Source organism: Berghia stephanieae, chromosome 2 (genome assembly GCF_034508935.2).
Source record: "Berghia stephanieae isolate SIO BIC M18660-M18661 chromosome 2, UCSD_Bste_1.3, whole genome shotgun sequence".
NCBI classification, from domain to species: domain Eukaryota; kingdom Metazoa; phylum Mollusca; class Gastropoda; order Nudibranchia; family Aeolidiidae; genus Berghia; species Berghia stephanieae.
This window is the reverse complement of record NC_088361.1, coordinates 90,079,685-90,091,724: the sequence shown is the minus strand read 5'-3', so window position 1 is coordinate 90,091,724 and position 12,040 is coordinate 90,079,685. Positions and strand designations below refer to the sequence as shown.

Genomic DNA, 12,040 nt, shown 5'->3' with positions numbered 1-12,040 from the left:
AATCTAACTTCATCTTCCATAACTATTCCTTTCATAATCTATAACAAGGATTGGCAATTGATGGTTTCGAAGACTGCAAACATATCTATTCCAGTTATAACTATTTCTTTTCTTTTTTTCTGACAGGGGTTTGGCAGCAAGCCATTTATGGGTCCAAACAACTTCTGCAGCACTTCTCTCCGTCCTGAATCTGCTTTGGCTATGTGACAAATAATTTTCGATAAACGGTTTAATTCTATTCGGTGTGATCAAGGAGAGCGCGTTTCTAATTGTATTAAACAGCGTTATTGGTTTCAAATTCTTTGGAGATCCTTTCGGTTTTCCTGGCTTTTGTATTGTTATCAGCTCGCCTTTATTAATATCCAGGTGATGGTGATAATGTTCAAACCTTTGATTGAAGATGTCCGCAATATGTTCATATAATAATAATAATAATAATAATAATAATAATAATAATAATAATAATAATAATAATAATAATAATAATAATAATAATAATAGAATTAGTAGTAGTGCATATAGTAGTAGTAGCAGTAGTAGTACCAGCAGCAGCAGCAGTACCACCAGCAGCAGCAGCAGTAGTAGTAGTAGTAGTAGTAGTAGTAGTAGTAGTAGTAGTAGTAGTAGTAGTAGTAGTAGTAGTAGTAGTAATAATAATAATAATACTTTATTGCATCCCCCCAAAAAAGGGAATTTTTTTTGTACAGACGTGTTATAATTTACACAATAAGATAAAAAAGATAATGGAAATATAATGTCTATATATAAACAAGGAGCAGTTCCACAACCAGAGCCGCGCTTTATATGAATTCTTTCAACACTGTAAAATAGTTAAAACTGTCACTATAAATTGAAAATTGAAAAGATTGCAAAACAAATAAATTAATAGTAGTAGTAGTAGTAGTAGTAGTAGTAGTAGTAGTAGTAGTAGTAGTAGTAGTAGTAGTAGTAGTAGTAGAAGCAGCAGCAGCAGCAGCAGCAGTAGTAGTAGTAGTAGTAGTAGTAGTAGTAGTAGTAGTAGTAGTAGTAGTAGTAGTAATAGTAGTAGTAGTAGTAGTAGTAGTAGTAGTAGTAGTAGTAGTAATAGTGGTAGTAGTAGTAGTAGTAGTAGTAGTAGTAGTAGTAGTAGTAGTAGTAGTAGTAGTAGTAGTAGTAGTAGAGTGGGGTTCAATGCTACATTATTGTGTCACCATCCCATTTGAGACAAAAGAGGGCGGGGCTTTGCAGTATGGATTTGTGAGGTCATCTGTGACCATTAGATAGTAGGCGAGGGGACTGGGCTTAGTCTAGACAACAGTTAGACATTGTTGAGAGTGACTGAGCGAAATCATTTGTTTTGGGATTGACAACCGTGCATTGTGACAAATTGTCTCCCATCATGGCTAATCTCTTTGATTCTTACAAATTATATTGAAAACAAAAGAGTTAATCCAAACTGAGCAAGATGTCGGTTTGCATCAAAACGGATCTCGTTTGCCAAAATCTTTACAGGGCTGCAATGTGTGTGTGTGTGTGTGTGTGTGTGTGTGTGTATTTTGTATTAATCAAATTGCTCAGAATGTACTACTACATAACGTATTACTACTTAATATATAATGTGCCCCACGCCTCGATGCGGTATTAACCCTATTCCTGCACTGTGTTTAACAACCCCGATTCCTGCACTGCGGGGTACAAATGTAACCCAGACCCTCACATAAGGAAAAAATCTTAATATTCCTATTCCTGTACTGTGGGGTACAAATGTACCCCAGACTCATAAGAGCAATTTAATCTTGATATTCCTATTCCTGCACTATGGGGTACCTATGTATCCTACACTTATATGAGAAATATGTAAATACTGTATGTATTCCTTTTTTTTCAGCACAATAAATGCATTTCAGAGTAATGGATATTTATTTTAATATTAATTCAATATCTGTACTTTGGGTACAAATGTTGTTCATGGGAAATGTATGTGCCTCTTCTTATCTCTAATTCATACTTGTGGTGTGCAGTTCCAGTACAATTCACTGCACAGGCCATATGAAATAGAATTTTCATTTCATACAGTAAACGCAACATGTAGGGCCTCTTTCTGTTCTACCATTCTTATAATATTAACTATCATGGCTCATATTCGGTTACCTTTCTTCACACCAAAGAGAAAGGGATGATATATGAAAATACTTTTTCCAAAGACAGTGCCACGGCTAATCTGTTATTATTATCACCATCCAACCAGCCACTGACCATGATCAAGATTGCTTGTCTTTGCTACAAAACTAGTCATATGCTGGTGATCCTGTGACGTCTTTAGTTGTGTTCCCAATTTGGTTTACTTCATATATAATCCAAAATAACTTATTAAAACCCCTGGTTTTGTCAAATTCACTCTGTTGGAATGTCTTGTGTGAAATGGACAGTTGCAATGGTTAACTATCATCTGAAGAGGACATGGTCCATTGATGAGCATTTTTCACAAAATATAATTTATCGAACAATTTCTAGAACCATTAACTACTCTAGAAGTAGTTTTGAAATCACTTGCAAGCTTCATCAATGTACATAGTACAATCGATACTCTGTGACTTGCTGCGGTGATTTGCAACAAGGAAAGTTGTCTTGTGTCTTGTCAACACTCATCTCGGTCTTGGCCTCAGACTGTTTGTTGCAACAGTGTGTGAACTTCAATTTAGGGACCCAATTTCATGTCGTAGAGGTCATTAACCCCCCCCCCCCCCCGGGAGTATTTTCAGCTCAATTCAGACTACTTCCATGACCTCATATTTCCCCAATTCACATTTGATTATTTAATTCACCTGAAAACCTGGTTCTGGTTGAATGGTCGCTAGAATTTCCATTTTTGAAAATTTGGGTTTGCATTCATAATGAGCCTTTGGTCAGCCCTATCCATCACAGCCAAGTGAAAGAAAGGGGTGATTTGTTGTCATTAACCTCTGACTCTGATTGGTAATGGCCTTTCTTTGGTATTCAATCAATTGGCATCACATTGGTTTGTGCGCGCTTGCGCTCCTGGCAGAGAATTAAGGAGGACATCAAGAAAATGTGATTTTCTTTCAAAGGCCTGCAGCAGCTAAGCTTTAAAGTTGCTGGATAGCTCTGGCCAACCTCCTTGACTCTTACGATGCTCATTGAGTAAAAGTTGATCCCAAAGTTAGAATCTGGTGCCATCGCTAGATTCACTATCAAAATTATCCCAATCACTGTTTTGTGTGTAAAGGACACCAGACTTCATAGTAAGTGCACCATAGTCTCAAGGAGGTGGTGTATGGCTGCAATTGATAATGCATCGCTGTATCTGACCTTAATCCTCCTTACTCGAGACGTTGCCCGAGGCAAATGTGGAATTGTCTTTCTCTCAATGCTGGGAAGAACAACTTCAAGATCACCACTGTTAGGTGAACAATGGAGCAGAAAGAAATTAATGTAGTATTGCCAGAACCCGACAAAATCATGCCTTTTTGTGTGGAAATCATGTTTTACCTATTTTATTTAAGAACCAGGCTCTCCTTCAATAGAAATAATTTTCAAAAAGTTTTAAGAAACGCAATTATGTCCGTAGTGGCAGCCACTATTAGAGGACATGGGTCATAATAGCAAGCCATAGAGTGAGCAATATGGGTGAATACCATAAGAAAAACAGAAAGATTTTAAGATTTACAATCTTTATAAAAAAGGAACAATGAACGGTTTACTAAGGGAAGGGGGGAGGGTTATGTGTCAATTATGTTCTGCATCAGGGACGTTTAGTGTTATATACTCATGATAACTAAAAGAGACGATTGTTTATGACCATGATAGTGTTTGTTGTTGTTGTTGTCGTAGTAGTAGTAGTAGTAGTAGTAGTAGTAGTAGTAGCAGTAGTAGTAGTCGCAATAGTAGTAGTAGTAGTAGTAGTAGTAGTAGTAGTAGTAGTAGTAGTAGTAGTAGTAGTTTGTTTTGTTTTTAAGGGTTTTACGGCACTTGCAACACATTTAGGTTATATCAGCGCCAGTAAAAAGGAAGAAAATGGGATAGTAAAAAGTTCTAGAATTACAATTAAAGTATCCAAGAAAAAGTAAGACAAGGGGGAACTGGGAACAAATAGGGATCAGATGTAGATTCCAAGAGCATACCATCAATGTACTTAGTTTGAGATCACCAATAAGTCTCATCTGGATACAAGCACTGCCCCCCACTAAGAGGAATACATTCAAATGCTTACATTATAAAATATAACAAATATAATAATACATAACAGAGAGATGATTTACAAGGAAAAAAAGATCATCTCCCAAAACAATAACTATGCATTTGACTGTTTCCCTCCCAGCCAGGACCCCGACCAGGGCCAGGACAGAACCAAGCAATCTCATTCCAAGACAAAGACAGAAAACAACTGGAAAACAGATAAGAGGGGATATAAGACACAGCAAGTACCTCCCTGCCCGCTATGGGAGGTAGGAACCCCACCCAGGTAGTAGTAGTAGTAGTAGTAGTAGTAGTAGTAGTAGTAGTAGTAGTAGTAATAGTAGTAGTAGTAGTAGTAGTAGTAGTAGTAGTAGTAGTAGTAGTAATTGTAGTAGAAGTTGTTGTAGTAGTAATTGTAGTCGTAGTAGTAATAGTAGTAGTAGTAGTAGTAGTAGTAGTAGTAGTAGTAGTAGTAGTAGTAGTAGTAGTAGTAGTAGTAGTAGTAGTAGTAGTAGTAATAGTCATGTCGGTGTGATGATGGTTGCAGTAGCAGTGGAAGGAATTGCTGTTGTTGTGATGAGGGTGGTGATGCTTGTTTGTTGTGATGGTAGTGGAAATAGCGATGTTATAATAATGATCACAAGCAGATTGGCAGTTTTAAGAGTACGAATAATAGTATTACGTTGATTGTTATGGAGGATGATGATAATGATTGTAGTGGTGGTGGTGGTGGTGGTGGTGGTGGTGGTGGTGGTGGTGGTGGTGATGATGATGATGATGATGATGATGATGATGATGATGATGATGATGATGATGACCAGAACGATTATAAATAATGTGTGATGAACAGATTATTCTATTAAAAATATATACCTGTATCAATTCAAGGTCATACACCAAGGGACGGAGAGTTGAACTTTATCCTTATGCCTAAAGCATCACTGTGTGACACTGAACCACTACCAAAAATTTGCTATACAGCTTAGCTGTTGCTCCCAATCACAAACACAATGGGATATAAAGGAAAAAAATGTATTTTACTAAGGTTTAGTATGGGGTACATATGTACCCCATAGTGCAGGAATCGGTATATTTTTGTTTTTTCCCTATATAAGAGTCTGGGGTACATTTGTACCCCACAGTCTCACAGTGCAGGAAAAGGATATGGGAAACGTCATGCATGTGTATCTCAAAAACTACTCATTTTTTTCAAACAGTTTTTCAGTATCATTTATAACTCATTATTTCTGAGGAATTGCCCAAATTTGGGGCAAATCCGTTGAAAAATAAATATTTCAGAGCCAAAAAAAAAAAGCAGGCCTTGGGGTACAAATGTACCCCACAGGGCAGGAATAGGGTTAAGTCAGGATATGAAAAACGAAGTAAATCGGCTTTAAAGTGAAAATGGTTAAAATTATCAAATTTCAGTTTTTGGCGGTTTCAGAAACTACAATGATTTTTCTACATAAAAACATAATAATTCAACATGAATATTGACGATAATTTATATAAATTTCAAGTTAAAAAATGCCACTTTCAGTGACACGTTCAAATCACGAGTTGACTTTCACCAACGAGTATATAATCCTTGCTTTCACTCAGAGAGCCACCATTTCCAATGCTTAATAATATTGAGTCCTTTCCTCCAGCAATAGCATGTGTAAGATATCACAACAAAGGGCGTGTCTTTATCTATCTCAGAGAATTTATGGGTGAATCGACAGTTAGGTACATGTGTGTGTGTGTTTCTGCATTTTGATACACAACGCGTGCTACTATTTCTCTGTCTATTGCATTGGTTAATGATCGAGGTGAGGGTCCTTTGTCCCTCCTTTTTTATTCATAAAATTATAGCACAAGCTAAGTCTTTAATCGGATCACCAGTTGTCTAATCTTACAGAGATTGATGTAGGATAAACATCTTTTCAATAAATTTTTAAAAGCAGAAAAGTAAATAGAGCCTTAAAAAATTAAAGCTATGCCGGTGGAAATACAATGAAAAAGTTAAATGTATCGATATATAAATAGACTGAGAGAGAGAGAGAGAGAGAGAGAGAGAGAGAGAGAGAGAGAGAGAGAGAGAGAGAGAGACCTATGTTTTGTTGTTGTTTTGTTTTTAAGGGTTTTACGGCGCTTGCAACACATTTAGATTATATCAGCGCCAATGAAAAGGAAAGGAAGAAAATGGGATTGTAAAAAGTTCTAGAATTACAATTAATGCACCCAAGAGAAAGTAAGACAAAGGGGATGGGAACGAATAGGGATCAGAGGTAGATTCCAAGAACATACCACCAATGTAATTAGTTTGAGATCACCTGTCTCATCCGGACACAAGCACAAAAATCCAACAAAGACCAACATTATACATTAAAAATAACAAATATAATAATACATAACAGAGAGATGATTTACAAGGAAAAAAAATATCATCTCCCAAAACAATAACTATGCATTTGACTGTTTCCCTCCCAGCCAGGACTCCGACGAGGGCCAGGAAAAAAAACTAAGTAATCTCATTCCAAGACAAAGATAGAAAGCATGTTGGATAACAGATATAAGGGGATAGAAGACACCGTATGTACCTCCCTGCCCACTATGGGAGGTAGGATCCCCACCCAGAGACAGACCGATTAATGGATAGGTAGATAGATAGATAGATAGATAGATAGATAGATAGATAGATAGATAGATAGATAGATAGATAGATAGATAGATAGATAGACAGATAGATAGACAGATAGATAGATGAAAAGGAGAGAGGGACAAACAGCGAGAGAGAGACAGAGAAAGAGAGAGAGAGAGAGAGAGAGAGAGAGAGAGGGGGGGGGGGGGGGGATAGATAGAGAGAGATGTTCGTTTTGTCGTGTTTTCTTTGTATACTGAAAGGATGGGTGTGGCTTGTTAGACAATCTACAATGTGGGTGAACATAAGAAAAAGTGGAGAGGAAAGTTGAATACAGCTGATGATTGACCACAAGGGGTGGTGATCACTAGTGACACGTTATAAAGAACATGAGGATGCAGTTCAAAAAAGAAGATTCAATGACATGTTTTCATGTTAGTCCTTACAAAATAAGACCCACCCCCTCCTCCTCAAGCTGTCATATGACTAAAAATGGAAACCATGCAATGAATGATTTGACCCGTCTCATTTCTTTAATTACAATCTCATTGAGTAATATGTTTCCAATTGAGTGACTATGACTTATTCTGAAGCAAATAAAAGCTTTCTTAAACTATCCACGCAAATATTTGCTCCGCCTCCATCCCTTTCTTTATATCTACCACACGCTCTCTGTCTCCATCTTGTTTCTTTCACATATTATACAAACATACATAAGCAAACACACACATACACACACACACACATACACACACACACACACATACATTTATAAAAGATTCAATCTTTTCTCTATTTCCCTCTGCCCTCTTCATGCACAAGCAGTCTCTCTTTCTCTCTCTCTTCTCTCTATCATGCGTGTGTGTGTGTGTGTGTGTGTGTGTGTGTATTTTACTTGCTCATTCTTTCTTTTCCTCTCTTATCCTCTTTCTTGTTATTTCTTTCTCTGGGTTTCACGTAGTTTCAAAACTGTACTTTGAAATAATGAACTATTTTCACTTTTGTCATTTTGAAATTGTATTTCCTCTATCAAATTAAGAAAAAAATGTCACTTTAATAATCATTATTTCATTGATTCTTTAATTAAATATCAACAATTCTTCAAAAAGAGAACAACTTCATAAAATTGCCGGCGAAAAAGGAAGATAATGGGATGATGATAAGATTCTACAATATCAATTAAAAGGACACGAGAAAAAGTAAGACAAAGGGGAACTATTCAAATAGGGAACGGATATAGATTCCAAGAGCAAAACCATCAATGTACTTAGTTTGAGATCACCTAAAAGTCTCATCCAGACACCAACACAGGATTCCACCTGGAGAATAGATTCAAATCTTTACAAAATATATCTGAAACAGAATACATAACTAACAATACATAACAGAGAAGTGATTTACAAGGAAAAAAAATACAATTTCTCTAAACTAATACTAAAAATTTGACTGTTTCCCTCTCAGCTAAGGACTATGGCAAGGGCCAGGACAAAACCAACTAATCTCACTCCAAGACAAAGACAGACAGCAACTCGGAAAGCAAATATAGGGGACAGAAGACGCAGTGTGACATCTTGACCACCATGGGAGGTCAAAGATCCCACCCAGTAGCAGAAGTAGTAGTAGTAGAATTAGTAGCAGCAGTAGTAGTAGTAGCAGTAGCAATAGAAGTAGTGGTAGTAATAGTAGTAGTAGTAGTAGTAGTAGTAGTAGTAGTAGTAGTAGTGGTAGTAGTAGTAGTAGTAGTAGTAGTAGTAGTAGTAGTAGTAGTAGTAGTAGTACAGAAAAAAAAGAAATATTTATCACATGTAGCTTCACTAAACAGAAAAAAAAGAAATATTAAAAAATATCTACAACATATTTCGCTGCACTGAAGAAGCCATTGCATCGGCTGAAACAAATTTGTAGGCGAGAAATATTTTTTAAAAGGTGTGATAATAGATATAATTCGTGCTCCTTAATTGTTAATATATATATATATAGCCACAGTTTTGTTTGTTTTTAAGGGTTGTACGGCACTTGTAACACATTCAGATCATATCAATGCCAGTAAAAAGGAAGAAATGGTATAGTAAAAAGTTCTAGAATTATAATAAAAGCACCCAACAAAAAGTAAGACAAAAGGGATTTTTTCAAATAGTGGACATAAGTAGATTCCAAGAGCACACTATCAGTGTACTTAGTTTTGAGATCACCTAAACGTCTCATCCTGACACAAGCACAGGTCCCCACTATGAAGAACACACTCAAATGTTTACAACCATATATATGTAAAACAAAAATAATACAGTGCATATCAGAAAAATGATTTACAAGACAAAATAATATAATCTCCCAAAACTCTAATTATACAATTTACTGTTTCACTCCCAGCCAGGGACAGGACAAAACCAAGTAATCTCATTCCAAGACAAAGACAGTAAGCAGGTTGGAAAACATAGGGGGATAGAAGACACAGTAAGTGCCTCCCTGTCCACTATAGGAGGTAAGGAACTCCATCCAGATAAAGCCACAGTCCGACCAGACACAAGCATAGACCCGCATATAAAGGGTTACACAAAATATATATTTGATCATTAAATATCGTGTTAATTTAGTTGATTTATAAGGAAACGAAAAGAAAAAAAAAGAAACTCGTAAACAGGATGAATTCATGAGTGCAAATAGGTTAGGCCATAAAAGCCTGAATCCATTTCTAACACATTCAAAAAGCCTGAAACTTATTATGAAATATGACCTACTGCTAAAAACAGTATAATGTGGAGTGACTTAAATTAAAGTCCATTCCAAAAAAGCTGGACATTTTGCATCCATGCGAATCCATGACTTTCTCTCTGCCAGCAAGATTCCCAGACAAAACCAAATGGTCTAGTTATTGATGACTGGCACAATACCTCATGGAATGGACATATTATGATGTATAGAAATAGAAGAAATTGCAAAGGTGACATGTAGAAACTACCCTTACATGGACCAATATTCTCCAGTCCTAAAGTGGATTAAAATAAAAAAAAAATTAATAAGCATTTATTTAGCACATTTCCACGGATTAACCATGCTCAACGTGCCTCACAAAATGTTTCATTTATTCCCCCGGCAGGCCACACAGAACCATATTTCTAATTCATACAGTACCAGCCACCTGTAAGGCTTTCTTTTTGTACTAACACAATTACAATAGACTGTCAGAACCAGAATTTTCCATGATCACTGTCACCTATCCAGACACTGAACATGCTTAACATTGCTCAATTTTTGTGAAAAGATGAGACACTACCACTGTGCCACACTTTATCCACTGTAGACCTACGTTAAATATTTACAAAGAGTGAGAGAGAGGGAGAATTTGTTAAAAAAGATCTTTTATCTTATGGTTCAAGTTGTGAAAATGAACATAAAGACGACAAAGAATGATAGAAAAGTATAAATGACAAATCAAATAATTGAGAAGTTTCAAGATAAATTTATAATCTGACTGAAGAAAAAAAAATCAAACAAAATTGCTTTTTACAAAGTTTATTACATTTTTGTCATGTAAACTTTCAATATTCCGTTACCACTTGCATTTTTTATTTCACAAATTACAATAAATCAACAAATACTCAAAACAGCAGGCAAATTTTAAAAATGTGTCCTTTAGAACCACGTAAGGCCCATGAAACTGTAATTTATCTCAGTTTCTGTAGTGTAAAACAATTTCTTACTACCCTTAGACTATAATGTCCTATACAAAGGGTAGTGAGCAATTGGGTAACTAGGTCTGTTAGATCTCATGAAAGTTCTCAGTGATAAGACTATAGTGATCCATACAATCACTGAGAACTTTCCATGAGATCTAATAGACCTATTTACCCAATCATTACAGGGTGAAGAGGAGGTCACAAAAATATCTCAACTGCACTACAAATACAAATCGATATCAGTCCCTTTGCTTGTGAATCAAGTGCTCTACAACTGTGCTAGGTGGATCATTAAAAGAGCAGACAAGGTTGTGTCCAATGATTATTACATGCTGTATGTGAATTGAGGACAGTTATTTTTTTTTTTTTTAAACCAAGGAGCTCGATTTTGCCCTGGATTCTTTCACACTACACGCACAATAGCAGCTACTCAATCAATGCTAGGTGAATATAGGGGGGACAGGCCAGAAAAAAATTCCTTTCAATATAACAGTTCAAGAAAACTTTTTAAAAAATTGATAGTGAACTCCATGAATTGATTGATTTATAATTTGGAAGAAACAAACATGGTCTGGAATTATTTCTTGAATTTCTTAAAAAGAGGATGGACATGGCCTGTAGCTTTACGATTCTTGGAATATTCCATGTAGACTGCATCATCTGCACCAGACAATGATGACATGTTGCCAGTTTTACGTTGTACCTGTCACAGAAAATAGAGGAAAGTAAATCAAGATTTTACCCATAGTAGAGCAAAACAAAGTGTGGAGTAATTTAGATCCATTAATATGTAATGTATTCAATCTAGAAAAGTCATTAGGAAGGAAAACTGGTCATTAACATTTATTCAGGAAAGTGAAACTTTTTATAAGGTGTCACCTTGCATATCAAAAAGCAAAAGAACCAGCTCCACTTTCTCTATCTCGCTGTTCTTTAAAAAATCCTGTTAATATTAAGCTTCTTTTTTCTTTTTTTTTTTTCATCTTCAATCAGACTGAATATCGCAGAGCTTAGTTATAACAAGAGAACCAGTTCCAAGCATAAATTTTTGTTATTCCCAAATTCTTGTTACCATCCATTTTTAAGGGAAAGAGCCAAATTATAATATTTTGATTTAGTTCCAATAATGTTCAGATTTGTCAAAATTAATGGGACATTTTGAAACGTATGACAAAATTCTGCAGTAACAATCAATGCATTGCACTTTCTTCGGCTATGCACGTGTGTGAATGTGTGTATGTATAGATTGTGGTATTTTCAGATGAATGAGAGCATTTTTAACTTCCAATTACAGCTTCTAATTCAAAAGTAGTTCTCAATATTCCCAGTCTCAGTCTCTGTATCACTCATCGTTATAACAAGTCTATTTGCAAATAGAAAAATAATGAGAGGGGGACTGGGGATTTGAAAAAGTATTGTTATTGCTGATCACTCAATATTTCCAATGCCGTTAAACTAAAACTTAAAGCACTACTGAATTGCTGGCATTAACTTTATCTGCCATTGCCCTCATCAATTTAACATCATATTTCATTTCTCTTACGTCTATAGATATAATTACATA

The 12,040-nt window shown here is 35.8% G+C and overlaps 1 protein-coding gene across 2 annotated transcripts in view; it reads right to left on the bottom strand.

Moving 5' to 3' along the window:
- Window positions 1-10,296: 10,296 nt before the first annotated feature.
- LOC144965804 (general transcription and DNA repair factor IIH helicase/translocase subunit XPB-like) overlaps window positions 10,297-12,040 on the bottom strand; it is an 18,797-nt gene continuing 17,053 nt past the window's right edge. For both annotated transcript variants that reach the window (XM_078901544.1, XM_078901545.1), the window contains exon 21: window positions 10,297-11,179. In XM_078901544.1, the coding sequence (XP_078757670.1) occupies window positions 11,054-11,179 (126 nt within the window). In that variant the 3' untranslated portion in view covers window positions 10,297-11,053. The remainder of the gene's footprint in view (window positions 11,180-12,040) is intronic.